The following is a 27,165-nucleotide window of genomic DNA, read 5'->3' on the forward strand; positions in this document are numbered from 1 at the left end:
CGCGATAAAGGCCAACATTCCATTTGCCTTCTTGATCACCTGCTGCACCTGCAGACTGAGTTTTTGTGATTCATACACAAGGACCCCCAGGTCCCTCTGCACAGCGGCATGTTGTAATTTTTCACCGTTTAAATAACAGTCCATTTTACTATTATTCCTTCCAAAGTGGATGGCCTCACACTTACCAACGTTATACTCCATCTGCCAGATCCTCGCCCACTCACTTAGCCGATCCAAATCTCTCTGCAGACTCTGTGTCCTCCACGCAATTCGCTTTGCCACTCATCTTTGTGACATCTGCAAACTTTGTTTTATGTCTCTAGAAGATCTCCCCTCAACCTTCCAAACTCCAATGAGTACAGGCCCAGTCTACTCAATCTCTCCTCATAAGCTAACCCCCTCATCTCCGGAATCAACCTGGTGAACCTTCTCTGTACCCCCTCCAAAGCTAATATATCCTTTCTTAAATAAGGGGACCAAAATTGTACACCAATTGTTACCCTACACTCGGTCCCCTCCTCCAGATCGTCTATGTATATGGTAAATAGTTGAGGCCCCAGCACCAATCCCTGCGGCATGCCACTAGTCACTGATTGCCAACTGGAAAAGCACCCATTTATTCCTACTCTCTGCTTCCTGTTAGATAGCCAATCCTCAATCCACGCTAACACTTTACCCCCAACTCCGTGCACCTTAATCTTCTGCAGCAATCTTTTGTGAGGCGCCTTATCGAATGCCTTCTGGAAATCTAAATACACCACATCCACTGGTTCCCCTCTGAATGTTCCAATCAACAGGAATGGTTGTCAGTTGCCACAGGGAATGTTCCTTTAAACAGAATTGATTGGCAGCGAATAGTGGGACCACCCCTTTAATGATTGACAGGCGGACAGCCACTGGGGCGGGGCTGGGAGCGCGTCTGCTCCAGTCCCCGCGCGGCTGCGCCAGGTCCAGGGGGCGGGCCTAGGGCTGACGGACAGGCGGTGCCGCCAATCGGAATGGGCAAGGGGAGCGGTTAACGGACAGGGTGCGGATCAATCGCGGATTGCCACGTCAGACAGGGGGCGGCACCCAGCTCCAGACCCCGCCCAGTTCCCGGTGCCCGCCTCTCGCTCGCGCTCTCTCTCTCTCTGGGGCAGTCGCTCGGCGGTGGTGATTGAAGATGGTGGCCAAGCAGCGGATCCGCATGGCCAACGAGAAGCACAGTAAAAACATCACCCAGCGGGGGAACGTGGCGCGGAGCACGGTGAGGGGCCGGGGGCGGGAGGTGTCCGGGACCTGGGAGCGAGAGCGCTCCCCCGGAGCCGCCGCTCCGACTAATGGTGTTTACGTGGCTCCCGTCGACCCAGCTGCGCCGTTAGCGTAATGACGCAATCGCGCTGATTGACAGCCGCCCCCACCAATGGGGTTCAGGTGGCTCCCTCCTGATTGGTAAATGGTCACGTCCGTCAGTGGAGACCCGCCTCCTGGCCTGGGTACAGCCAATGGGAGGCCGGGGGCGGTGCCATCTAAAGAGGGCGGGGTTTTCTCTCAGTGCCACCTCAGCACTGACCCTCTGACAGTGCGGCGCTCCCTCAGCACTGACCCTCTGACAGTGTGGCACTCCCTCAGCACTGACCCTCTGACAGTGCGGCACTCCCTCAGCACTGACCCTCTGACAGTGCGGCACTCCCTCAGTACTGACCCTCTGACAGTGCGGCACTCCCTCAGCACTGACCCTCTGACAGTGCGGCACTCCCTCAGCACTGACCCTCTGACAGTGCGGCACTCCCTCAGCACTGACCCTCTGACAGTGCGGCACTCCCTCAGCACTGACCCTCTGACAGTGCGGCACTCCCTCAGCACTGACCCTCTGACAGTGCGGCACTCCCTCAGCACTGACCCTCTGACAGTGCGGCACTCCCTCAGCACTGACCCACCGACAGTGCGGCGCTCCCTCAGCACTGACCCTCTGACAGTGCGGCACTCCCTCAGCACTGACCCACCTACAGTGCGGCACTCCCTCAGTACTGACCCTCTGACAGTGCGGCACTCCCTCAGCACTGACCCTCTGACAGTGCGGCACTCCCTCAGTACTGACCCTCTGACAGTGCGGCACTCCCTCAGCACTGACCCTCTGACAGTGCGGCGCTCCCTCAGCACTGACCCTCTGACAGTGCGGCACTCCCTACGTACTGACCCTCAGATTTTGGATGAGATTGAATCATAGAAACCCTACAGTGCAGAAAGAGGCCATTCGGCCCATCGAGTCTGCACCAACCACAATCCCACCCAGGCCCTGCCCCCATATCCCTACATATTTACCCACTAATCCCTCTAACCTACACATCTCAGGACACCTAAGGGGCAATTTAGCATGGCCAATCAACCTAACCCGCACATCTTTGGACTGTGGGAGGAAACCGGAGCACCCGGAGGAAACCCACGCAGGCACGAGGAGAATGTGCAAACTCCACACAGACAGTGACCCAAGCCAGGAATCGAACCCAGGTCCCTGGAGCTGTGAAGCAGCAGTGCTAACCACTGTGCTACCGAGCCGCCGGATAGTTGACCTCGCACTCCCTCCCCACTATTCCTTTAGGTGGACAGAAATCCACTATCTGAGGGAGTTCCAAATCCACTATCTGAGAGAGTTCTCCCTGGTGTTCTGGGAGCAATATTTATCTTACATCTCTGAAAAGAGAAAGAGATCATTATAGAATCCCTAGTGTTTACCAATGTGCCACCCATGATCTGGGTGATTAGGATATTACTGTGTCTGTTTTATAAGTTAAAACTGTTTAAAGTTTATTTATTAGTGTCACAAGTAGGCTTACATTAACACTGCAATGAAGTTATTGTGAAAATCCCCTAGTCGCCACACTCTGGCGCCTGTTCGGGTAACACTGAGGGAGAATTTAGCACGGCTAATGCACCCTAACCAGCACGTCTTTCAGACTGTGGGAGGAAACCGGAGCATCCGGAGGAAACCCACGCAGACATGGGGAGAACGTGCAGACTCCACACAGACAGTGACCCGAGCTGGGAATTGAACCCGGGTCCCTGGCGCTGTGAGGCAGCAGTGCTAACCCGCTGTGTCTGGGAGCTTGCTGTGTGTAAATTGGCTGTTGCGTTTCCTGCGATAAATTTGAAACAGAATGTGATTGTCTGCGGGGCACTCTGGAACGTCCAGTGGGGATGAACAAAGCTATTCAACACTCTTCTCGTTCTTTATCGTGGGGCATCAGGGTGGGCTGGGGGCGTTCCAGAGTTGGGATATAACCAGTCACACTCGTCTCTCCCTCCCCACATTACCCAGGCTTCGACATTCCCAGTGACATCCATCTCGTTCGGAGTGGCCTCGAGCTGTGTCTGGATGGAGTGGAGGACATGATTGAGTTGTGTGTGGAGTGGTACAGTCGTTAGCCCTGCTGTCTCACTCTGTCAGGGACCCGGGTTCGATTCCCGGCTTGGGTCACTGTCTGTGTGGAGTCTGCACATTCTCCCCGTGTCTGCGTGGGTTTCCTCCGGGTGCTCCGGTTTCCTCCCACAGTCCAAAGATGTGCGGGTTAGGGGGATTGGCCGTGCTAAATTTTAAAAGTTTTTTTATTAGTCGTATTAGTAGGCTTACACTAACACTGCAATGAAGTTACTGTGAAAATCCCCCAGTCGCCTGTTCGGGTAACACTGAGGGAGAATTTAGCACGGCCAATGCACCCGAACCAGCACGTCTTTAAGAATGTGGGAGGAAACCGGAGCACCCGGAGGAAACCCACGCAGACACGGGGAGAACGTGCAGACTCCACACAGACAGTGACCCAAGCCAGGAATTGAATCCGGGTCCCTGGCGCTGTGAGAACCACTGTGCCACTATGCTGCCCTGTGTCCCAAGATGTGCGGGTTAGGTGGATTGGCCATGCTAAATTGCCCCTTAGTGTCCAAAGGGCGGCACGGTAGCACAGTGGTTAGCACTGCTGCTTCACAGCTCCAGGGACCTGGGTTCGATTCCCGGCTTGGGTCACTGTCTGTGTGGAGTTTGCACATTCTCCTCGTGTCTGCGTGGGTTTCCTCCGGGTGCTCCGGTTTCCTCCCACAGTTACTTTTTCCCAGGTTGGTGGTGACGTTCACGAGGGGTCATAGGTTCAAGGGGAGGGGGGAGGTTTAACACAGATATCAGAAGGATGTATTTTACGCAGAGGGTGGTGGGGGCCTGGAATGCGCTGCCGGGCAAGGTGGTGGAGGCGGACACACTGGGAACGTTTAAGACTTATCTAGATAGCCACATGAACGGAGTGGGAATGGAGGGATACAAAAGAATGGTCTAGTTTGGACCAGGGAGCGGCACGGGCTTGGAGGGCCGAAGGGCCTGTTCCTGTGCTGTATTGTTCTTTGTTCAGTTCAAAGATGTGTGGGTTAGGTTGATTGGCCATGCTAAAAATTGCCCTTAGTGTCCTGAGATGCGTAGGTTAGAGGGATTAGTGGGTAAAATATGTCGGGATATGGGGGTAGGGCCTGGGTGGGATTGTGGTCGGTGCAGACTCGATGGGCCAAATGGCCTCTTTCTGTACTGTAGGGTTTCTATGATTTCTATGTGCAGGTTAGGTGGATTGGCCATGCTAAATTGCCCCTTAGTGTCCAAAGATGTGCAGGTTAGGTGGATTGGCCGTGCTAAATTGCCCCTTGGTGTCCAAAGATGTGCAGGTTAGGGGGATTGGCCATGCTAAATTGCCCCTTAGTGTCCAAAGATGTGTAGGTTAGGGGGATTGGCCATGCTAAATTGCCCCTTAGTGTCCAAAGATGTGTAGGTTAGGGGGATTGGCCATGCTAAATTGCCCCTTAGTGTCCAAAGATGTGTAGGTTTAGAGGGATTAGCGGGGTCAATATGTGGGGTTACGGGAATAGGGCCTGGGTGAGGTTGTTGTCGGTGCAGGCTCGATGGGCTGAATAGCCGCCTCCTGCACTGTAGGGATTCTATGATTTCTATATGCCGTTGGCCTGTCAGTCTCTTCGTGCAGTGTATTATTATTAACATTTATTTACAGGCTGTGGGTGTCACTGGTTAGGTCAGTATTTATTGCCCATCTCTCTCGAGGTGGTGGTGGGTGAGCTGCTGCCTTGAACCCGCTGCAGTCCCCGTGTGGTGTAGGTACACCCACAGTGCTGTTAGGGAGGGAGCTCCAGGATTTCGACCCAGCGACGGTGAAGGAACGGCCGGTATATTTCCCTGTCAGGATGGTGAGTGACTCGGAAGGGGGGAACCTCCGGGTGGTTGCGTTCCCAGGTATCTGCCGACCCTCGTCCCTCTAGATGGTAGAGGTTGTGGGTTTGGGAAGGTGCTGCCTCAGGAGCCTTGGTGAGTCGCCGCAGTGTAGATAGTGGTTTGGAGAGTGCAGAGCGGAGGGGGTTTGGGATGCAGAGACTATTGACTCGCTCCGTTCTCTTCCAGAGACCCCTCCAGGAGGAGAGGGCACCGGTCGCACCGTGGCTGTTGGCGCTGTTTGTATTCGTGGTGTGTGGATCAGGTAAGTGTTTCCACTTCGTGCCTGTCAGGACTTCATGCAGAGGGACAGTTGTCAGTACTTCCCAGTCTCTGCCTCGTGCGTTTTAAAAGAATGCCGAGGTCTCATCGAAGGAGAACACACAGTCGGAGACCATTCAGCCCATCGTGTGTGTGTGTGTGTCAGCTCTCAGAAAGCACTATTTTAATTCGCACCCTTTCCCTGCTCTTCCCTCATTGTCCTGTGCACGGTGGCACAGTGGGTTAGCGCTGCTGCCTCACAGCGCCAGGGACCCGGGTTCAATCCCAGCGGCACGGTGGCACAGTGGGTTAGCGCTGCTGCCTCTCAGCGCCAGGGACCCGGGTTCAATCCCAGCGGCACGGTAGCACAGTGGGTTAGCGCTGCTGCCTCACAGCGCCAGGGACCCGGGTTCAATCCCAGCGGCACGGTGGCACAGTGGGTTAGCGCTGCTGCCTCACAGCGCCAGGGACCCGGGTTCGAGTCCCGGCTTGGGTCACTGCCTGTGTGGAGTGTGCACGTTCTCCCCCCGTGTCTGCGTGGGTTTCCTCTGGTTTCCTTCCACACTCCAAAAGACGTGCTGTTTAGGGTGCATTGGGCCGTGCTAAATTCTCCCTCAGTGTCCCCCCGAACAGGCGCCGGAGTGTGGGGATTTTCACAGGAACTAACTTTGTCTAAGTTCTGTTTTAAAAGGGCAATCAGTTTACAATGGCAACTTAATATTATTCACATGGGACGATACTTAAACTTGATTCATGGGACACGGGCGTCGCTGGCTGGGCCAGTATCTATTGCCCATCCCTCATTGCCCCTTGAGAAGGTGGTGGGTGAGCTGCCTTCTTGAACTCGCTGCAGTCCCCGTGTGGTGTAGGTACACCCACAGTGCTGTTAGGGAGGGAGTTCCAGGATTTCGACCCAGCGACAGTGAGGGAACGGCCGATATATTTCCCAGTCAGGATGGTGAGTGACTTGGAGGGGGACCTCCAGGTGGTGGTGTTCCCCATGTATCTGCTGTCCTTGTAGAGGTCGCAGATTCGGAAGGTGCTTTCAATGAGATTTTGCTCCAAAGAGATTGGCTTCATTCTCCAACATCTCTGTGCTGCCTCTGGCTGGGTGTTGAACCCCTGTCCTTGGGGGGGTGAAACCTGGTGTCACCTCCACAGTCCCGACTCTTCCAGCTTCAGCTGGAGGTGTTACATTTAGCCATGATTACTGGTGATTCTCATGAATGTAGGACCATGAGGTGGTCACGTAACCCTCCAGCCTGTATTGTCAGTTTGTTAGCTCATATCTGATCTGTGACCCAACTCCCTGTAATGACCCATCCATATCTGACCCAACTCCCCGTACTAACCCATCCATATCTGACCCAACTCCCCGTACTAACCCATCCATATCTGACCCAACTCCCCGCACTAACACATCCATATCTGACCCAACTCCCCGTACTAACCCATCCATATCTGACCCAACTCCCCGCACTAACCCATCCATATCTGACCCAACTCCCCGCACTAACCCATCCATATCTGACCCAACTCCCCGTACTAACCCATCCATATCTGACCCAACTCCCCGTACTAACCCATCCATATCTGACCCAACTCCCCGCACTAACCCATCCATATCTGACCCAACTCCCCGCACTAACCCATCCATATCTGACCCAACTCCCCGCACTAACCCATCCATATCTGACCCAACTCCCCGCACTAACCCATCCATATCTGACCCAACTCCCCGCACTAACCCATCCATATCTGACCCAACTCCCCGCACTAACCCATCCATATCTGACCCAACTCCCCGCACTAACCCATCCATATCTGACCCAACTCCCTGTACTAACCCATCCATATCTGACCCAACTCCCCGTACTAACCCATCCATATCTGACCCAACTCCCCGTACTAACCCATCCATATCTGATCCATCTCCCTGTACTAACCCATCCATATCTGACCCAACTCCCCGTACCAACCCATCCATATCTGACCCAACTCCCTGTACTAACCCATCCATATCTGACCCATCTCCCTGTACTAACCCATCCATATCTGACCCATCTCCCTGTACTAACCCATCCATATCTGACCCATCTCCCTGTACTAACCCATCCATATCTGACCCATCTCCCCGTACTAACCCATCCATATCTGACCCAACTCCCCGTACTAACCCATCCATATCTGACCCAACTCCCCGTATTAACACATCCATATCTGACCTAACTCCCCGCACTAACCCATCCATATCTGACCCAACTCCCCGTACTAACCCATCCATATCTGACCCAACTCCCCGTACGAACCCATCCATATCTGACCCAACTCCCCGTACTAACCCATCCACACCTGACCCAACTCCCCGCACTAACCCATCCATATCTGACCCAACTCCCTGTACTAACCCATCCATATCTGACCCATCTCCCTGTACTAACCCATCCATATCTGACCCATCTCCCTGTACTAACCCATCCATATCTGACCCAATTCCCCGTACTAACCCATCCATATCTGACCCAACTCCCCGTACTAACCCATCCATATCTGACCCAACTCCCTGTACTAACCCATCCATATCTGACCCAACTCCCCGTACTAACCCATCCATATCCGACCCAACTCCCTGTACTAACCCATCCATACCTGACCCAACTCCCCGTACTAACCCATCCATATCTCACCCAACTCCCCGTACTAACCCATCCATATCTGACCCAACTCCCCGTACTAACCCATCCATATCTGACCCAACTCCCCGTACTAACCCATCCATATCTGACCCAATTCCCCGTACTAACCCATCCATATCTGACCCAACTCCCCGCACTAACCCATCCATATCTGACCCAACTCCCCGCACTAACCCATCCATATCTGACCCAATTCCCCGTACTAACCCATCCATATCTGACCCAACTCCCCGCACTAACCCATCCATATCTGACCCAACTCCCTGTACTAACCCATCCATATCTGTTATACCTTTGGATAAAAGTAACTCCATTGCCACGTGTGGTAGTTGGAGAGTGCTTGGGACTGTGAGGGTTTTGCGGGATGAAGGGGAGTGGGTGGGTAAATGGAGTTGAGTGATTCAGCCGCGCACTTATCGGATGGTGCGGCAGGTGCGAGGGCCATTCGGCCTCCTATTCCGTGCTGACCCATATCCGTTCCCCTCAATATCTTGAAAACTGCGTGGAAATCACAACTTAACTTTCTAAATTCCGTGTGACGTGATCTGTTTGTGAACGGAACTCCATCTGCTAGAACCAAACTGAAACGGGTTCAATGTGACCACCCAGGTGGCCACTGGAAGAAGGGGATAGCACTGGAGGAGATGGCACAGTGGGTTAGCGCTGCTGCCTCACAGTGCCAGGGACCCGGGTTCGATTCCCGGCTTGGGTCATTGTCTGTGCGGAGACAGCAGGTTCTCCCCCGTGTCTGCGTGGGTTTCCTCCGGGTGCTCCGGTTTCCTCCCAAAGACGTGCTGGTTAGGGTGCATTGGGCCGTGCTAAATTCTCCCTCAGTGTTACCCGAACAGGCGCCGGAGTGTGGCGACTAGGGGGGATTTTCATAGTAACTTCATTGCAGTGTTAATGTAAGCCTTACTTGTGACACTAATAAATAAGCTTTAGGTGTCTGATCTGCTGGGGTTATTCGAGGGCCCAGGTCTCTGAGGTGAAAGGGTGAAGTGCACAGACTGACTGAGCCACTCAATGCTGGTTTCCACTGGCTTTCTCCAGCCAGTGGCATTGCTTGGACTATCCGGGCACACAGTGGCACAGGGGTTAGCCCTGCTGCCTCACAGCGCCAGGGACCCGGGTTCAATCCCAGCGGCACGGTGGCACAGTGGGTTAGCGCTGCTGCCTCACAGCGCCAGGGACCCGGGTTCAATCCCAGCGGCACGGTGGCACAGTGGGTTAGCGCTGCTGCCTCACAGCGCCAGGGACCCGGGTTCAATCCCAGCGGCACGGTGGCACAGTGGGTTAGCACTGCTGCCTCACAGCGCCAGGGACCCGGGTTCAATCCCAGCGGCACGGTGGCACAGTGGGTTCGCGCTGCTGCCTCACAGCGCCAGGGACCCGGATTCAATTCCAGTGGCACGGTGGCACAGTGGGTTCGCGCTGCTGCCTCACAGCGCCAGGGACCCGGGTTCAATCCCAGCGGCACGGTGGCACAGTGGGTTAGCCCTGCTGCCTCACAGCGCCAGGGACCCGGGTTCAATCCCAGCGGCACGGTGGCACAGTGGGTTAGCGCTGCTGCCTCACAGCGCCAGGGACCCGGGTTCAATCCCAGCGGCACGGTGGCACAGTGGGTTAGCGCTGCTGCCTCACAGCGCCAGGGACCCGGGTTCAATCCCAGCGTTACGGTGGCACAGTGGGTTAGCACTGCTGCCTCACAGCGCCAGGGACCCGGGTTCAATCCCAGCGGCACGGTGGCACAGTGGGTTAGCACTGCTGCCTCACAGCGCCAGGGACCCGGGTTCAATCCCAGCGGCACGGTGGCACAGTGGGTTAGCACTGCTGCCTCACAGCGCCAGGGACCCGGGTTCAATCCCAGCGGCACGGTGGCACAGTGGGTTAGCGCTGCTGCCTCACAGCGCCAGGGACCCGGATTCAATTCCAGTGGCACGGTGGCACAGTGGGTTCGCGCTGCTGCCTCACAGCGCCAGGGACCCGGGTTCAATCCCAGCGGCACGGTGGCACAGTGGGTTAGCACTGCTGCCTCACAGCGCCAGGGACCCAGGTTCAATCCCAGCGGCACGGTGGCACAGTGGGTTAGCGCTGCTGCCTCACAGCGCCAGGGACCCGGATTCAATTCCTGGCTTGGGTCACTGCCTGTGTGGAGTCTGCACGTTCTCCCCGTGTCTGCGTGGGTTTCCTCCGGGTGCTCCGGTTTCCTCCCACAGTCTGAAAGACGTGCTGGTTAGGGTGCATTGGGCTGTGCTAAATTCTCCCTCAGTGTTACCCCAACAGGCGCCGGAGTGTGGGCGACTAGGGAGATTTTCACAGTAACTTCATTGCAGCGTTAATGTCGGCCTTACTTGTGACTAATAAAGTTTAGTTTGCTCTCTTCCTAACGTGTGTTTGTTCTTTTCCCTCCCGCTTCCCAGCGATTTTCCAAATTATCCAGAGCATCCGGATGGGAGCTTGAAGAGGACGGCGCGGTCGGTGGGACGGAGCAGTCTTCCTCACAGCCAACGGTTAACTTTCGTTTCTCGGACTCTCGATCAATCCCTGGCTCTCTCTCTCTCTCTCTCTCTCTCTCGGACCGTCCCGTGTGGCGGGGGAAAAAAAAAATCACCTCTCTCGCCTTGCCAAAGTCGTCGCCGCAGGAAACCCCCCCTGCGACCGCACTCCGTATTTCCCAGCAATAACCAGGACCTGTGCGTCCGGCAGACGGGTTAGATATTAAAAAAATATATATTATATAAGTTATAAAGAATTACAGAAATAAAAGCCACCCCCTGACGGTCTCACTGGCTGGCCTGAGCTGGGCCCCTCTGCCCCGGGTAACCCTTTGACAGCTTTGACAAAGGGTCATCTGGACTCGAAAACGTCAGCTCTTTTTCTCTCCTTACAGAGGCTGCCAGACCTGCTGAGATTTTCCAGCGTTTTCTCTTTGGGTTTGAGATTCCAGCGTCCGCAGGAATTTGCTTTCATTCCCCCTCCCCCGGTAACCCTGCCCCACACACACACACACACACACACATTCCAGCCTCCCTCTCTCACAGCTTGAGTTACTGTCACAGCTCTCTCCTTGACCCAAATCCTCACCGGAACCACACCAACCCGCTCGACCAGCCCTGCAAAATTCCCCATCCTTCTTGAACTTTGTCCTCTGTCTTTTTTCTTTCTCATGTTGTCAGCTCTCTCGGGTTGGACCTTGGACTCCGCACCCCTCCCCTCCCCTCCCTCCCTCCCTCCCCCACCCACCCCCCTCTCCACCCCTGTGAACCTTACCCCCCACACTAGCTGTTCATTAACCCAACCCCTAGTCAGTCAGTCGATCCGTATTATATTAATGCTTCTGTTTTTAAAGAATAGTGGGTCCATTTCCAGAGATTAGGCAGGACTCACGTTGCAGCAAAGAATATTTTATCTTTCTATGTTTAAAAAAAAAACCTTCCAGATAGTGCCGGCACAGTGGGTTAGCGCTGCTGCCTCACAGCGCCAGGGACCTGGGTTCGATTCCCAGCCTCGGGTCACTGTCTGTGCGGAGTCTGCACGTTCTCCCCGTGTCTGTGCGGGTTTCCTTCAGGTGCTCCGGTTTCCTCCCACAGTCCAAAGATGTGCAGGTTAGGTGGATTGGCCATGCTAAATTGCCCCTTAGTGTCCAAAGATGTGCGGGTTAGGTGGATTGGCCATGCTAAATTGCCCCTTAGTGTCCAAAGATGTGCGGGTTAGGTGGATTGGCCATGCTAAATTGCCCCTTAGTGTCCAAAGATGTGCAGGTTAGGTGGATTGGCCATGCTAAATTGCCCCTTAGTGTCCAAAGATGTGCAGGTTAGGTGGATTGGCCATGCTAAATTGCCCCTTAGTGTCAGGGGGACTAGGAGGGTAAATATGTGGAGTTACGGAGATAGGGCCTGGGTGGTCTGTGCAGGCTCGATGGGCCGAATGGTCTCCTCCTGCACTGTCAGGATTCTGTTTTGATTCTATACAATCATGTGATTTCCCTATTGAGTTCCCAACAGGGTAGTGGGTGGGACAGAGAGAGAGAGAGGGGGGGTGAGGGAGGTAGTTATTTTCACACCTGCTCAGAACATTGGAACGTCCTACAGTATAAACCTGCAGGTCGCCTTCATAAACCAGAGGCAGTGTAAATTCATCAGACACTGGGAGAGTATCCCCCCTGCCGGCCCCCTCACACCACTCCCCTCAGGCTGAACAATCACTAACCTGCCTTAACGGGGGAAATCTGGAGCCCACCCAAAGGACAGCGGGCAGGCGAGGGTTCTGAATCAGTTGGCAGGTTCAGGAAGGAATTAATCTCTGGAGGCTGAGATGCTTTGCACATGCCATGATTTTGTGTCAGACATGATATAAATCTTAAATTTTGTTCTTTATGTCAACTCCAACCCCAATCCCCCGCCCCCCCCATTGCATTAACCCTGAATAGAAAGTGAGCTATCTAATTGGGACCAATTGCAAGGGGACTCGGGGGAAACTTCCCAGGGTGGGTGGGTAACCTGTACTGAGAGGGGAGGTTCAGATCCTATCCACTGTCCCAGTGCAACCCATTCTAGTCACTGGCCTTGTGCTCCCCCTTCTGTACACTGACCCTACCGCTAACCGGCCAATTCACTGCAGTAATGGAAGAATTAGTGTAGGAAAACATGGCCTGACCACACAGGGCCGTAAGGAACTCTTTTAACTGGTTGTTGAGAACGGTGCAGAGGGAGCTTTACTCTGTATCTAACCCCGTGCTGTACCTGTCCTGGGAGTGTTTGATGGGGGACAGTGCAGAAGGAGCTTTACTCTGTATCTAACCCTGTGCTGTACCTGTCCTGGGAGTGTTTGATGGGGGACAGTGTAGAGGGAGCTTTACTCTGTATCTAACCCTGTGCTGTCCCTGTCCTGGGAGTGTTTGATGGGGACAGTGTAGAGGGAGCTTTACTCTGTATCTAACCCTGTGCTGTACCTGTCCTGGGAGTGTTTGATGGGGGGACAGTGTAGAGGGAACTTTACTCTGTATCTAACCCCGTGCTGTACCTGTCCTGGGAGTGTTTGATGGGGGACAGTGTAGAGGGAACTTTACTCTGTATCTAACCCTGTGCTGTACCTGTCCTGGGAGTGTTTGAATGTTTTAAAGGGCTCATTCTGAGATTGTGCCCTCTGGTTCTCGTCTCTCCCACCAGTGGAAACATCTTCTCCAGGTCCACTCTATTTTGGTCTCTCAGTATTCTGCAAGTTTCAATAAGATCCCCCCACCCCAATCCTTTCAAACTCCATCGAGTACAGACCCAGACCTCCTCAACTGTTCCTCATACGACAAACACTTCATTCCAGGGATCATTCCTGTGAACCTGCTCTGGACCCCCTCCAAGTCCAGCACATCCTTCCTTAGATATGGGGCCCAAAACAGCTCACAATACTCCAAATGACCAAAGCCTTATACAGCCTCAGAAGTACATCCCTGCTGTTGGGTTAGTGGTTAACACTGCTGCCTCACAGCGCCAGGGACCCGGGTTCGATTCCCAGCTTGGGCCACTGTCTGTGCGGAGTCTGCACATTCTCCCCGTGACTGCGTGGGTTTCCTCCGGGTACTCCGGATTCCTCCCACAGTCCAAAGATGTGAGGGTTAGGTGCATTGGCCATGCTGAATTGCCCCTTAGTGTCAGGGGGACCAGCTAGGGTAAATGTGTGGGGTTACGGGGATAAGGCCGAGGTGTGGGATTGTGGTCGGTGCAGACTCGATGGGCCGAATGGCCTCCTTCTGCACTGTCGGGATTCTATTCTAGCCCTCTAAAAATGAATGATAGCATTGAAGTGCTGGGGACCGGGCGCGCTGGGGACCGGGCGCGCTGGGGACCGGGCGCGCTGGGGACCGGGCGCGCTGGGGTCCGGGCGCGCTGGGGTCCGGGCGCGCTGGGGTCCGGACGCGCTGGGGTCCGGGCGTGCTGGGGCGCTGCAGTGGGATGGCATTCGGTTCCCCCTGGAATCGAGCCCGATTCAAAGGCAGGCCGGTTCCTGATGTGGCCGAGTTTATGTCACGTCCCCAAGGAGTCTGTTGCCTTTCTGGGGAATTCCCCCCGCTTCAATCTCCAGAGTAATGCAGAGGAACGGCTGTGAAAGCCTGCGGAACCTTCTCCCACCCCCCCAATAATTATTACAACCTCACGGGCAAACCAGGATTATGGTGGGAAATTCCCGCGTGTCCCCCTCCCCCCTCGCAACCCCGGTTTACCTGGGCTGGGCAGACGTGAGGATGACTCTCTGCAATGTCGCTCATGATAAAAGTTCAGTGGAGCCCCCTTGTCTGGAGCTTACAAACACGTGTGCAAGTCTGGGACCGGCTCCAAGCCTGTTGTGGACAAACCTCTGGCAGGGGGTGTGAGGGGGGTGGGAAAGCGTGTTGCTGCAGTTCCTGTCGGGCGTGTGGCAGCAAGAGTTCCAGAGACGTAGAACATTCGTCAAGCAGGCGTGAAAGTGCCCTTCAAACAGGGGCCAATTGCGTCACTCACTCGTACAGAGTTTACCGGTTGACTTGGAATGGAGAAATGCCTAACTTTTTACAGAAACAAGATCTTTCTCCTGGTTCCTGCCCGTGGTGACGAATCGAATTTTGTACCCTGAGCATTGAAACTTGTGCAAACTCTTTTCAAAATCGACAGCAATAAAAGTCTGATCTCGTTGTAAACCGGAGTGGCGTTCTCATTCACGGGCTCTCCTCACACGGGTTCGACCTGTCCCCTCTCTGCCTTCCAGTCCTTGCTCGTGTCCACTTTGAGGCCCAGTGGTTTCCGCCAAGATGCGACTGGGGCCTGGGAGAAGCAACACCGCCGGCGCTGCAGCACCGCCAGTGGCCGGGAGGTTGCCATTACGGCGTGACACGTTTACATGACGAATCTCCATTATCTTGGCAAATCAGCAATCTACGCCACAGAAACCTGGAAAATTGTAGACTCTGCGGAGGACAGTGTAGATCTTCAATAGGACGGAGACAAGTTGGGCGGCACAGTGGGTTAGCACTGCTGCCACACAGCGCCAGGGACCCGGGTTCAAATCCAGCCCTCAGGTAACTGTGTGGAGTCTGCACCTTCTCCCCGTGTCTGCGTGGGTTTCCTCCGGGTGCTCCGGTTTCCTCCCACAGTCCGAAAGATGTGCTGGTTAGGGTGCATTGGTGGTAAATTACCTCAGTATCCAAAAATGTGTAGATTGGGTGGATTGGCCATGCTAACTTGCCCCTTAATGTCCAAAGATGTGCAGGTTAGGGGAATTGGCCATGCTAAATTGCCCCTTAGTGTCCAAAGATGTGCAGGTTAGGTGGATTGGCCATGCTAAATTGCCCCTTAGTGTCCAAAGATGTGCAGGTTCGGTGGATTGGCCATGCTAAATTGCCCCTTAGTGTCCAAAGATGTGCGGGTTAGGTGGATTAGCAGGGGAGACTGGGATAGGGCAGGGGGTGGGCCTGGGTGGGATGCTCTGTCGGAGAGTCAGTACAGACTTGATGGGCCAAATGGCCTTCTTGCACTGTAGGAATTCTATGATCCTAAGTTAGTTAAGTGGGCAGTTGGGTGGTGGATGAAGTTCAATGTGGGCAAGTGTGAGGTGATGCATTTTGGGAGGAGGAACATGGGGAGACGATATAAAACTTGCGGAAGAATTCTTAAACGGGTATAGGAGCAGCGGGACCTGGATGTCTACGTGCGTAGAGGATTACTCACCACCGTCCCAGATGACCATTGGCTGCTCTCGCCTTTGAGGCAGGGAGCTGACTGGTGCTGATTTAACCTGAGGATCACCACACCTCAGGTGAGGGGCAAGGTTGAGAAGGAGGGGCCTTCATAAATAACTTCAGCCGGTACGGGAATTGAACCCACGCTGTGGGCGTCGCTTTGCATCGCTAACCATCCCTCCAACCAACTGAGGTAAACCAACCATTGAAGGTGGCAGGACAGCTGGAGTGAGCGAGTAACAAAGCATACAGTATTCTGGGCTTTATTAATTGGAGCATCGAGTACAAGATGTGGAGATGTCAGCATTGGACTGGGGTGAACACAGTAAGAAGTCTCACAACAACCAGGTTAAAGTCCAACAGGTTTATTTGGAATCACGAGCTTTCGGGGCGCTGCTCCTTCAGGTGAGTGGAGAGGTGGGTTTCACAAACACGGCCATGTAAAGACAGAGACACAATTGCAAGATAATGGTTGGAATGCGAGTCGCTACAGGAAATCAAGTCTTTACAGGTACAGACACTGTGAGTGGAGAGAGGGATAATCACAGGTTAAAGAGGTGTGAATTGTCTGAAGCCAGAACAATTAAGTAGGATTTCGCAAGTCCAGGCCAAATGGTGGGGGTTACAGATAGTGACATGAACCCCAAATCCCGGTTGAGGCCGTCTTCGTGTACGGAACTAGGCTACCATGAGGACGGCCTCAACCGGGATCTTGGCTTCATGTCACACTCCATGTCCTCCGCTTTCCTCTCTCAATCTAAAAGACGTGCTGGTTAGGGTGCATTAGCCATGCTAAATTCTCCCTCAGTGTTACCCAAACAGGTGCCGGAGTGTGGCAAGTAGGGGATTTTCACAGTAACTTCATTGCAGTGTTAATGTAAGCCTTACTTGTGACACGAATAAATAAACTTTAAACTGAGGACAGTCTATTGGCAGCAGGGAAGAAGCTGTTCTTGAGTCGGTTGGTACTGGTCCTCAGACTTTTGTAGCTTTTTCCTGAGGGAAGAAGGTGGAAGAGAGAATGTCTGGGGTGCGTGGGGGTCCTTGATTATGCTGGCTGCTTTTCCCGAGGCAGTGGGAAGTGTAGACAGAGTCAATGGATGGGAGGCTGGTTTGCGTGATGGATTGGGCTACATTCACAACCCTTTGTAGTTTCTTGCGGTCTTGGGCAGAGCAGGAGCCCATACCAAGCTGTGATACAACCAGAAAGGATGCTTTCTATGGAGCATCTGTAAAAGTTGGTGAGAGTCGTAGCTGACACGCCAAATTTCCTTAGTCTTCTGAGAAAGTAGAGGCATTGGTGGGGCTTTCTTAACAATAGTGTCGGCATAGAACCATAGAAAATTACAGCTCAGAAACAGGCCTTTTGGCCCTTCTTGTCTGTGCCGAACCATTTTATGCCTAGTCCCACTGACCTGCACTTGGACCATATCCCTCCACACCCCTCTCATCCATGAACCCGTCCAAGTTTTTCTTAAATGTTAAAAGTGCTTTTACCACTTTATCCGGCAGCTCATTCCACACTCCCACCACTCTCTGCGTGAAGAAGCCCCCCCTAATATTCCCTTTAAACTTTTCTCCTTTCACCCTTAACCCATGCCCTCTGGTTTTTTTCTCCCCTAGCCTCAGCGGAAAAAGCCTGCTTGCATTCACTCTATCTATACCCATCAAAATCTTATACACCTCTATCAAATCTCCCCTCAATCTTCTACGCTCCAGGGAATAAAGTCCCAACCTATTCAATCTCTCTCTGTAACTCAGCTTCTCAAGTCCCGGCAACATCCTTGTGAACCTTCTCTGCACTCTTTCAATCTTATTTACATCCTTCCTGTAACTAGGTGACCAAAACTGTACACAATACTCCAAATTCGGCCTCACCAATGCCTTATATAACCTTACCATAACACTCCAACTTTTATACTCGATACTCCGATTTATAAAGGCCAATGGAGCATGGAGGGACCAGGTCAGGTTGTCAATCTGGAGACCTAAAAGCTCTCAACCATTTCTACTTCATCCAAGCACCATAGAAAGCATTCTTTCTGGGTGTATCACAGCTTGGTCTGGGGCTCCTGCTCTGCCCAAGACCGCAAGAAACTACAAAAGGTCATGAATGTATCCCAGTCCATCACGCAAACCAGCCTCCCATCCATTGACTCTGTCTACACTTCCCGCTGCCTCGGGGAAAAGCAGCCAGCATAATTAAGGACCCCCACGCACCCCGGACATTCTCTCTTCCACCTTCTTCGGTCAGGAAAAAGATACAAAAGTCTGAGGTCACAGACCGACCGACTCAAGAACAGCTTCTTCCCTGCTGCTGTCAGACTTTTGAATGGACCTACCTCGCATTAAGTTGATCTTTCTCTACACCCTAGCTATGACTGTAACACTACATTCTGCACTCTCTCCTTTCCTTCTCTATGAACAGTATGTTTTGTCTGTATAGCGCGCAAGAAACACTACTTTTCACTATGTTAATACATGTGACAATAATAAATCAAATCAAATGTAGACAGGGTTATGTTCTCCTTTACGCTTCCTGAAGTCGATAACAATCTCCTTTGTTTTGTTGACATTGAGAGATTATTGTTGCTGCACCAGTTCACCAGATTCTCTACCTCTTGCCTGTACTCCGTCTCATCATTGTTTGAGATCCGACCCAATACGGTGGTGTCGTCAGCAAACTTGAAAATCGAGTTGGACAGGAATTTGGCCGCACAGCTGGGAGGACCGGGGGGAGTTCTCCGAGAGAGAGAGAGCTGGGAGGACCGGAGGAGTCCTCCGAGAGAGCGAGAGAGCTGGGAGGACCGGGGGGAGTTCTCCGAGAGAGAGAGAGCTGGGAGGACCGGAGGAGTCCTCCGAGAGAGCTGGGAGGACCGGAGGAGTCCTCCGAGAGAGCTGGGAGGACCGGAGGAGTCCTCCGAGAGAGCTGGGAGGACCGGAGGAGTCCTCCGAGAGAGCGAGAGAGCTGGGAGGACCGGAGGAGTCCTCCGAGAGAGCGAGAGAGCTGGGAGGACCGGAGGAGTCCTCCGAGAGAGCTGGGAGGACCGGAGGAGTCCTCCGAGAGAGCGAGAGAGCTGGGAGGACCGGAGGAGTCCTCCGAGAGAGCGAGAGAGCTGGGAGGACCGGAGGAGTCCTCCGAGAGAGCGAGAGAGCTGGGAGGACCGGAGGAGTCCTCCGAGAGAGCGAGAGAGCTGGGAGGGCCGGAGGAGTCCTCCGAGAGAGCGAGAGAGCTGGGAGGACCGGAGGAGTCCTCCGAGAGAGCGAGAGAGCTGGGAGGACCGGAGGAGTCCTCCGAGAGAGCGAGAGAGCTGGGAGGACCGGAGTAGTACTCCGAGAGAGCTGGGAGGACCGGAGGAGTACTCCGAGAGAGCGAGAGAGCTGGGAGGACCGGAGGAGTACTCCGAGAGAGCGAGAGAGCTGGGAGGACCGGAGGAGTCCTCCGAGAGAGCGAGAGAGCTGGGAGGACCGGAGGAGTCCTCCGAGAGAGCGAGAGAGCTGGGAGGACCGGAGGAGTCCTCCGAGAGAGCGAGAGAGCTGGGAGGACCGGAGGAGTCCTCCGAGAGAGCTGGGAGGACCGGAGGAGTACTCCGAGAGAGCGAGAGAGCTGGGAGGACCGGAGGAGTACTCCGAGAGAGCGAGAGAGCTGGGAGGACCGGAGGAGTCCTCCGAGAGAGCGAGAGAGCTGGGAGGACCGGAGGAGTCCTCCGAGAGAGCGAGAGAGCTGGGAGGACCGGAGGAGTCCTCCGAGAGAGCTGGGAGGACCGGAGGAGTCCTCCGAGAGAGCGAGAGAGCTGGGAGGGCCGGAGGAGTCCTCCGAGAGAGCGAGAGAGCTGGGAGGACCGGAGGAGTCCTCCGAGAGAGCGAGAGAGCTGGGAGGACCGGAGGAGTCCTCCGAGAGAGCGAGAGAGCTGGAAGGACCGGAGTAGTACTCCGAGAGAGCGAGAGAGCTGGGAGGACCGGAGGAGTACTCCGAGAGAGCGAGAGAGCTGGGAGGACCGGAGGAGTCCTGCGAGAGAGAGAGCTGGGAGGACCGGAGGAGCCCTGCGAGAGAGAGAGCTGGGAGGACCGGAGGAGTCCTCCAAGAGAGCTGGGAGGACCGGAGGAGTCCTCCGAAAGAGAGAGCTGGGAGGACCGGAGGAGTCCTCCGAGAGAGAGAGATGGGAGGACCGGAGGAGTCCTCCGAGAGAGCTGGGAGGACCGGAGGAGTCCTCCGAGAGGAAGAGAGCTGGGAGGACCGGAGGAGTCCTCCGAGAGGAAGAGAGCTGGGAGGACCAGAGGAGTCCTCCGAGAGAGAGAGAGCTGGGAGGACCGGAGGAGTCCTCCGAGAGAGAGAGAGCTGGGAGGACCGGAGGAGTCCTTCGAGAGAGAGAGAGAGCTGGGAGGTCCGGAGGAGTCCTCCGAGAGAGAGAGAGCTGGGAGGACCGGAAGAGTCCTCCGAGAGAGAGAGAGAGCTGGGAGGACCGGAGGAGTCCTCCGAGAGAGAGAGAGCTGGGAGGACCGGAGGAGTCCTCCGAGAGAGAGCTGGGAGGACCGGAGGAGTCCTCCGAGAGAGAGAGAGAGCTGGGAGGACCGGAGGAGTCCTCCGAGAGAGAGAGAGAGCTGGGAGGACCGGAGGAGTCCTCCGAGAGAGAGAGAGAGAGAGAGAGCTGGGAGGACCGGAGGAGTCCTCCAAGAGAGAGAGAGAGCTGGGAGGACCGGAGGAGTCCTCCGAGAGAGAGAGAGAGAGAGCTGGGAGGACCGGAGGAGTCCTCCGAGAGAGAGCTGGGAGGACCGGAGGAGTCCTCCGAGAGAGAGAGAGAGAGAGCTGGGAGGACCGGAGGAGTCCTCCGAGAGAGAGAGAGAGAGAGCTGGGAGGACCGGAGGAGTCCTCCGAGAGAGAGCTGGGAGGACCGGAGGAGTCCTCCGAGAGAGAGAGAGAGCTGGGAGGACCGGAGGAGTCCTCCGAGAGAGAGAGAGAGCTGGGAGGACCGGAGGAGTCCTCCGAGAGAGAGAGAGAGCTGGGAGGACCGGAGGAGTCCTCCGAGAGAGAGAGAGCTGGGAGGACCGGAGGAGTCCTCCGAGAGAGAGAGAGAGCTGGGAGGACCGGAGGAGTCCTCCGAGAGAGAGAGAGAGCTGGGAGGACCGGAAGAGTCCTCCGAGAGAGAGAGAGAGCTGGGAGGACCGGAGGAGTCCTCCGAGAGAGAGAGAGCTGGGAGGACCGGAGGAGTCCTCCGAGAGAGAGCTGGGAGGACCGGAGGAGTCCTCCGAGAGAGAGCTGGGAGGACCGGAGGAGTCCTCCGAGAGAGAGAGAGAGCTGGGTGGACCGGAGGAGTCCTCCGAGAGAGAGAGAGAGCTGGGAGGACCGGAGGAGTCCTCCGAGAGAGAGAGAGAGCTGGGAGGACCGGAGGAGTCCTCCGAGAGAGAGAGAGCTGGGAGGACCGGAGGAGACCTCCGAGAGAGAGCTGGGAGGACCGGAGGAGTCCTCCGAGAGAGAGAGAGAGCTGGGAGGACCGGAGGAGTCCTCCGAGAGAGAGAGAGAGCTGGGAGGACCGGAAGAGTCCTCCGAGAGAGAGAGAGAGCTGGGAGGACCGGAGGAGTCCTCCGAGAGAGAGAGAGAGAGAGCTGGGAGGACCGGAGGAGTCCTCCGAGAGAGAGAGAGAGAGAGCTGGGAGGACCGGAGGAGTCCTCCGAGAGAGAGAGAGAGAGAGCTGGGAGGACCGGAGGAGTCCTCCGAGAGAGAGCTGGGAGGACCGGAGGAGTCCTCCGAGAGAGAGAGAGAGAGCTGGGAGGACCGGAGGAGTCCTCCGAGAGAGAGAGAGAGCTGGGAGGACCGGAGGAGTCCTCCGAGAGAGAGAGAGAGAGAGAGAGAGCTGGGAGGACCGGAGGAGTCCTCCGAGAGAGAGAGAGAGCTGGGAGGACCGGAGGAGTCCTCCGAGAGAGAGAGAGAGAGAGAGCTGGGAGGACCGGAGGAGTCCTCCGAGAGAGAGAGAGAGAGCTGGGAGGACCGGAGGAGTCCTCCGAGAGAGCGAGAGAGCTGGGAGGACCGGAGTAGTACTCCGAGAGAGCGAGAGAGCTGGGAGGACCGGAGGAGTACTCCGAGAGAGCGAGAGAGCTGGGAGGACCGGAGGAGTACTCCGAGAGAGCGAGAGAGCTGGGAGGACCGGAGGAGTCCTCCGAGAGAGCGAGAGATCTGGGAGGACCGGAGGAGTCCTCCGAGAGAGCGAGAGAGCTGGGAGGACCGGAGGAGTCCTCCGAGAGAGCGAGAGAGCTGGGAGGACCGGAGGAGTCCTCCGAGAGAGCGAGAGAGCTGGGAGGACCGGAGGAGTCCTCCGAGAGAGCGAGAGAGCTGGGAGGACCGGAGGAGTCCTCCGAGAGAGCGAGAGAGCTGGGAGGGCCGGAGGAGTCCTCCGAGAGAGCGAGAGAGCTGGGAGGACCGGAGGAGTCCTCCGAGAGAGCGAGAGAGCTGGGAGGACCGGAGGAGTCCTCCGAGAGAGCGAGAGAGCTGGGAGGACCGGAGTAGTACTCCGAGAGAGCGAGAGAGCTGGGAGGACCGGAGGAGTCCTCCGAGAGAGCTGGGAGGACCGGAGGAGTCCTGCGAGAGAGAGAGCTGGGAGGACCGGAGGAGCCCTGCGAGAGAGAGAGCTGGGAGGACCGGAGGAGTCCTCCAAGAGAGCTGGGAGGACCGGAGGAGTCCTCCGAGAGAGAGAGATGGGAGGACCGGAGGAGTCCTCCGAGAGAGCTGGGAGGACCGGAGGAGTCCTCCGAGAGGAAGAGAGCTGGGAGGACCGGAGGAGTCCTCCGAGAGGAAGAGAGCTGGGAGGACCGGAGGAGTCCTCCGAGAGAGAGAGAGCTGGGAGGACCGGAGGAGTCCTCCGAGAGAGAGAGAGCTGGGAGGACCGGAGGAGTCCTTCGAGAGAGAGAGAGCTGGGAGGTCCGGAGGAGTCCTCCGAGAGAGAGAGAGCTGGGAGGACCGGAAGAGTCCTCCGAGAGAGAGAGAGAGCTGGGAGGACCGGAGGAGTCCTCCGAGAGAGAGAGAGCTGGGAGGACCGGAGGAGTCCTCCGAGAGAGAGCTGGGAGGACCGGAGGAGTCCTCCGAGAGAGAGAGAGAGCTGGGAGGACCGGAGGAGTCCTCCGAGAGAGAGAGAGAGCTGGGAGGACCGGAGGAGTCCTCCGAGAGAGAGAGAGAGAGAGAGCTGGGAGGACCGGAGGAGTCCTCCAAGAGAGAGAGAGAGCTGGGAGGACCGGAGGAGTCCTCCGAGAGAGAGAGAGAGAGAGCTGGGAGGACCGGAGGAGTCCTCCTCCGAGAGAGAGAGAGAGAGCTGGGAGGACCGGAGGAGTCCTCCGAGAGAGAGAGAGAGAGAGCTGGGAGGACCGGAGGAGTCCTCCGAGAGAGAGAGAGAGAGAGCTGGGAGGACCGGAGGAGTCCTCCGAGAGAGAGCTGGGAGGACCGGAGGAGTCCTCCGAGAGAGAGAGAGAGAGCTGGGAGGACCGGAGGAGTCCTCCGAGAGAGAGAGAGAGCTGGGAGGACCGGAGGAGTCCTCCGAGAGAGAGAGAGAGAGAGAGAGAGAGCTGGGAGGACCGGAGGAGTCCTCCGAGAGAGAGAGAGAGCTGGGAGGACCGGAGGAGTCCTCCGAGAGAGAGAGAGAGAGAGCTGGGAGGACCGGAGGAGTCCTCCGAGAGAGCGAGAGAGCTGGGAGGACCGGAGGAGTCCTCCGAGAGAGCGAGAGAGCTGGGAGGACCGGAGGAGTCCTCCGAGAGAGCGAGAGAGCTGGGAGGACCGGAGGAGTCCTCCGAGAGAGCGAGAGAGCTGGGAGGACCGGAGGAGTCCTCCGAGAGAGCGAGAGAGCTGGGAGGACCGGAGGAGTCCTCCGAGAGAGCGAGAGAGCTGGGAGGACCGGAGGAGTCCTCCGAGAGAGCGAGAGAGCTGGGAGGACCGGAGGAGTCCTCCGAGAGAGCTGGGAGGACCGGAGGAGTACTCCGAGAGAGCGAGAGAGCTGGGAGGACCGGAGGAGTACTCCGAGAGAGCGAGAGAGCTGGGAGGACCGGAGGAGTCCTCCGAGAGAGCGAGAGAGCTGGGAGGACCGGAGGAGTCCTCCGAGAGAGCGAGAGAGCTGGGAGGACCGGAGGAGTCCTCCGAGAGAGCTGGGAGGACCGGAGGAGTCCTCCGAGAGAGCGAGAGAGCTGGGAGGGCCGGAGGAGTCCTCCGAGAGAGCGAGAGAGCTGGGAGGACCGGAGGAGTCCTCCGAGAGAGCGAGAGAGCTGGGAGGACCGGAGGAGTCCTCCGAGAGAGCGAGAGAGCTGGAAGGACCGGAGTAGTACTCCGAGAGAGCGAGAGAGCTGGGAGGACCGGAGGAGTACTCCGAGAGAGCGAGAGAGCTGGGAGGACCGGAGGAGTCCTGCGAGAGAGAGAGCTGGGAGGACCGGAGGAGCCCTGCGAGAGAGAGAGCTGGGAGGACCGGAGGAGTCCTCCAAGAGAGCTGGGAGGACCGGAGGAGTCCTCCGAAAGAGAGAGCTGGGAGGACCGGAGGAGTCCTCCGAGAGAGAGAGATGGGAGGACCGGAGGAGTCCTCCGAGAGAGCTGGGAGGACCGGAGGAGTCCTCCGAGAGGAAGAGAGCTGGGAGGACCGGAGGAGTCCTCCGAGAGGAAGAGAGCTGGGAGGACCAGAGGAGTCCTCCGAGAGAGAGAGAGCTGGGAGGACCGGAGGAGTCCTCCGAGAGAGAGAGAGCTGGGAGGACCGGAGGAGTCCTTCGAGAGAGAGAGAGAGCTGGGAGGTCCGGAGGAGTCCTCCGAGAGAGAGAGAGCTGGGAGGACCGGAAGAGTCCTCCGAGAGAGAGAGAGAGCTGGGAGGACCGGAGGAGTCCTCCGAGAGAGAGAGAGCTGGGAGGACCGGAGGAGTCCTCCGAGAGAGAGCTGGGAGGACCGGAGGAGTCCTCCGAGAGAGAGAGAGAGCTGGGAGGACCGGAGGAGTCCTCCGAGGAGAGAGAGAGCTGGGAGGACCGGAGGAGTCCTCCGAGAGAGAGAGAGAGAGAGAGAGCTGGGAGGACCGGAGGAGTCCTCCAAGAGAGAGAGAGAGCTGGGAGGACCGGAGGAGTCCTCCGAGAGAGAGAGAGAGAGAGAGCTGGGAGGACCGGAGGAGTCCTCCGAGAGAGAGCTGGGAGGACCGGAGGAGTCCTCCGAGAGAGAGAGAGAGAGAGCTGGGAGGACCGGAGGAGTCCTCCGAGAGAGAGAGAGAGAGAGCTGGGAGGACCGGAGGAGTCCTCCGAGAGAGAGCTGGGAGGACCGGAGGAGTCCTCCGAGGAGAGAGAGAGAGCTGGGAGGACCGGAGGAGTCCTCCGAGAGAGAGAGAGAGCTGGGAGGACCGGAGGAGTCCTCCGAGAGAGAGAGAGAGCTGGGAGGACCGGAGGAGTCCTCCGAGAGAGAGAGAGCTGGGAGGACCGGAGGAGTCCTCCGAGAGAGAGAGAGAGCTGGGAGGACCGGAGGAGTCCTCCGAGAGAGAGAGAGAGCTGGGAGGACCGGAAGAGTCCTCCGAGAGAGAGAGAGAGCTGGGAGGACCGGAGGAGTCCTCCGAGAGAGAGAGAGCTGGGAGGACCGGAGGAGTCCTCAAGAGAGAGAGCTGGGAGGACCGGAGGAGTCCTCCGAGAGAGAGCTGGGAGGACCGGAGGAGTCCTCCGAGAGAGAGAGAGAGCTGGTGGACCGGAGGAGTCCTCCGAGAGAGAGAGAGAGCTGGGAGGACCGGAGGAGTCCTCCGAGAGAGAGAGAGAGCTGGGAGGACCGGAGGAGTCCTCCGAGAGAGAGAGAGCTGGGAGGACCGGAGGAGACCTCCGAGAGAGAGCTGGGAGGACCGGAGGAGTCCTCCGAGAGAGAGAGAGAGCTGGGAGGACCGGAGGAGTCCTCCGAGAGAGAGAGAGAGCTGGGAGGACCGGAAGAGTCCTCCGAGAGAGAGAGAGAGCTGGGAGGACCGGAGGAGTCCTCCGAGAGAGAGAGAGAGAGAGCTGGGAGGACCGGAGGAGTCCTCCGAGAGAGAGAGAGAGAGAGCTGGGAGGACCGGAGGAGTCCTCCGAGAGAGAGAGAGAGAGAGCTGGGAGGACCGGAGGAGTCCTCCGAGAGAGAGCTGGGAGGACCGGAGGAGTCCTCCGAGAGAGAGAGAGAGCTGGGGAGGGACCGGAGGAGTCCTCCGAGAGAGAGAGAGAGCTGGGAGGACCGGAGGAGTCCTCCGAGAGAGAGAGAGAGAGAGAGAGAGCTGGGAGGACCGGAGGAGTCCTCCGAGAGAGAGAGAGAGCTGGGAGGACCGGAGGAGTCCTCCGAGAGAGAGAGAGAGAGAGAGCTGGGAGGACCGGAGGAGTCCTCCGAGAGAGAGAGAGAGAGCTGGGAGGACCGGAGGAGTCCTCCGAGAGAGGCGAGAGAGCTGGGAGGACCGGAGTAGTACTCCGAGAGAGCGAGAGAGCTGGGAGGACCGGAGGAGTACTCCGAGAGAGCGAGAGAGCTGGGAGGACCGGAGGAGTACTCCGAGAGAGCGAGAGAGCTGGGAGGACCGGAGGAGTCCTCCGAGAGAGCGAGAGATCTGGGAGGACCGGAGGAGTCCTCCGAGAGAGCGAGAGAGCTGGGAGGACCGGAGGAGTCCTCCGAGAGAGCGAGAGAGCTGGGAGGACCGGAGGAGTCCTCCGAGAGAGCGAGAGAGCTGGGAGGACCGGAGGAGTCCTCCGAGAGAGCTGAGAGAGCTGGGAGGACCGGAGGAGTCCTCCGAGAGAGCGAGAGAGCTGGGGAGGGCCGGAGGAGTCCTCCGAGAGAGCGAGAGAGCTGGGAGGACCGGAGGAGTCCTCCGAGAGAGCGAGAGAGCTGGGAGGACCGGAGGAGTCCTCCGAGAGAGCGAGAGAGCTGGGAGGACCGGAGTAGTACTCCGAGAGAGCGAGAGAGCTGGGAGGACCGGAGGAGTCCTCCGAGAGAGCTGGGAGGACCGGAGGAGTCCTGCGAGAGAGAGAGCTGGGAGGACCGGAGGAGCCCTGCGAGAGAGAGAGCTGGGAGGACCGGAGGAGTCCTCCAAGAGAGCTGGGAGGACCGGAGGAGTCCTCCGAGAGAGAGAATGGGAGGACCGGAGGAGTCCTCCGAGAGAGCTGGGAGGACCGGAGGAGTCCTCCGAGAGGAAGAGAGCTGGGAGGACCGGAGGAGTCCTCCGAGAGGAAGAGAGCTGGAGGACCGGAGGAGTCCTCCGAGAGAGAGAGAGCTGGGAGGACCGGAGGAGTCCTCCGAGAGGAGAGAGCTGGAGGACCGGAGGAGTCCTTCG

At 57.0% G+C, this 27,165-nt stretch overlaps 1 protein-coding gene across 1 annotated transcript; it reads left to right on the forward strand.

The window, feature by feature from the left end:
* The first annotated feature begins 1,089 nt into the window (after positions 1–1,089).
* LOC144489064 (stress-associated endoplasmic reticulum protein 2) lies at positions 1,090–14,863 on the forward strand. The gene is made up of 3 exons (XM_078207017.1): positions 1,090–1,246; positions 5,426–5,501; positions 10,614–14,863. Exons 1-3 carry the CDS (start codon positions 1,163–1,165, stop codon positions 10,652–10,654), a joined length of 201 nt encoding a protein of 66 aa, XP_078063143.1. The 5' UTR covers positions 1,090–1,162; the 3' UTR covers positions 10,655–14,863.
* The last annotated feature ends 12,302 nt before the right edge of the window (positions 14,864–27,165 follow it).

The sequence above is a fragment of the Mustelus asterias genome, unplaced genomic scaffold (assembly GCF_964213995.1).
Source record: "Mustelus asterias unplaced genomic scaffold, sMusAst1.hap1.1 HAP1_SCAFFOLD_1980, whole genome shotgun sequence".
Lineage (NCBI taxonomy): Eukaryota > Metazoa > Chordata > Chondrichthyes > Carcharhiniformes > Triakidae > Mustelus > Mustelus asterias.

Excerpts from the sequence above, each read along its gene's own strand:
- LOC144489064 (XM_078207017.1), top strand. The coding sequence starts at position 1,163 with ATGGTGGCCAAGCAGCGGATCCGCATGGCCAACGAGAAGCACAGTAAA. Across the intron at positions 1,247-5,425 it reads GGAACGTGGCGCGGAGCACG|AGACCCCTCCAGGAGGAGAG; the intron begins GTGAGGGGCCGG and ends GTTCTCTTCCAG. Across the intron at positions 5,502-10,613 it reads ATTCGTGGTGTGTGGATCAG|CGATTTTCCAAATTATCCAG; the intron begins GTAAGTGTTTCC and ends CCCGCTTCCCAG.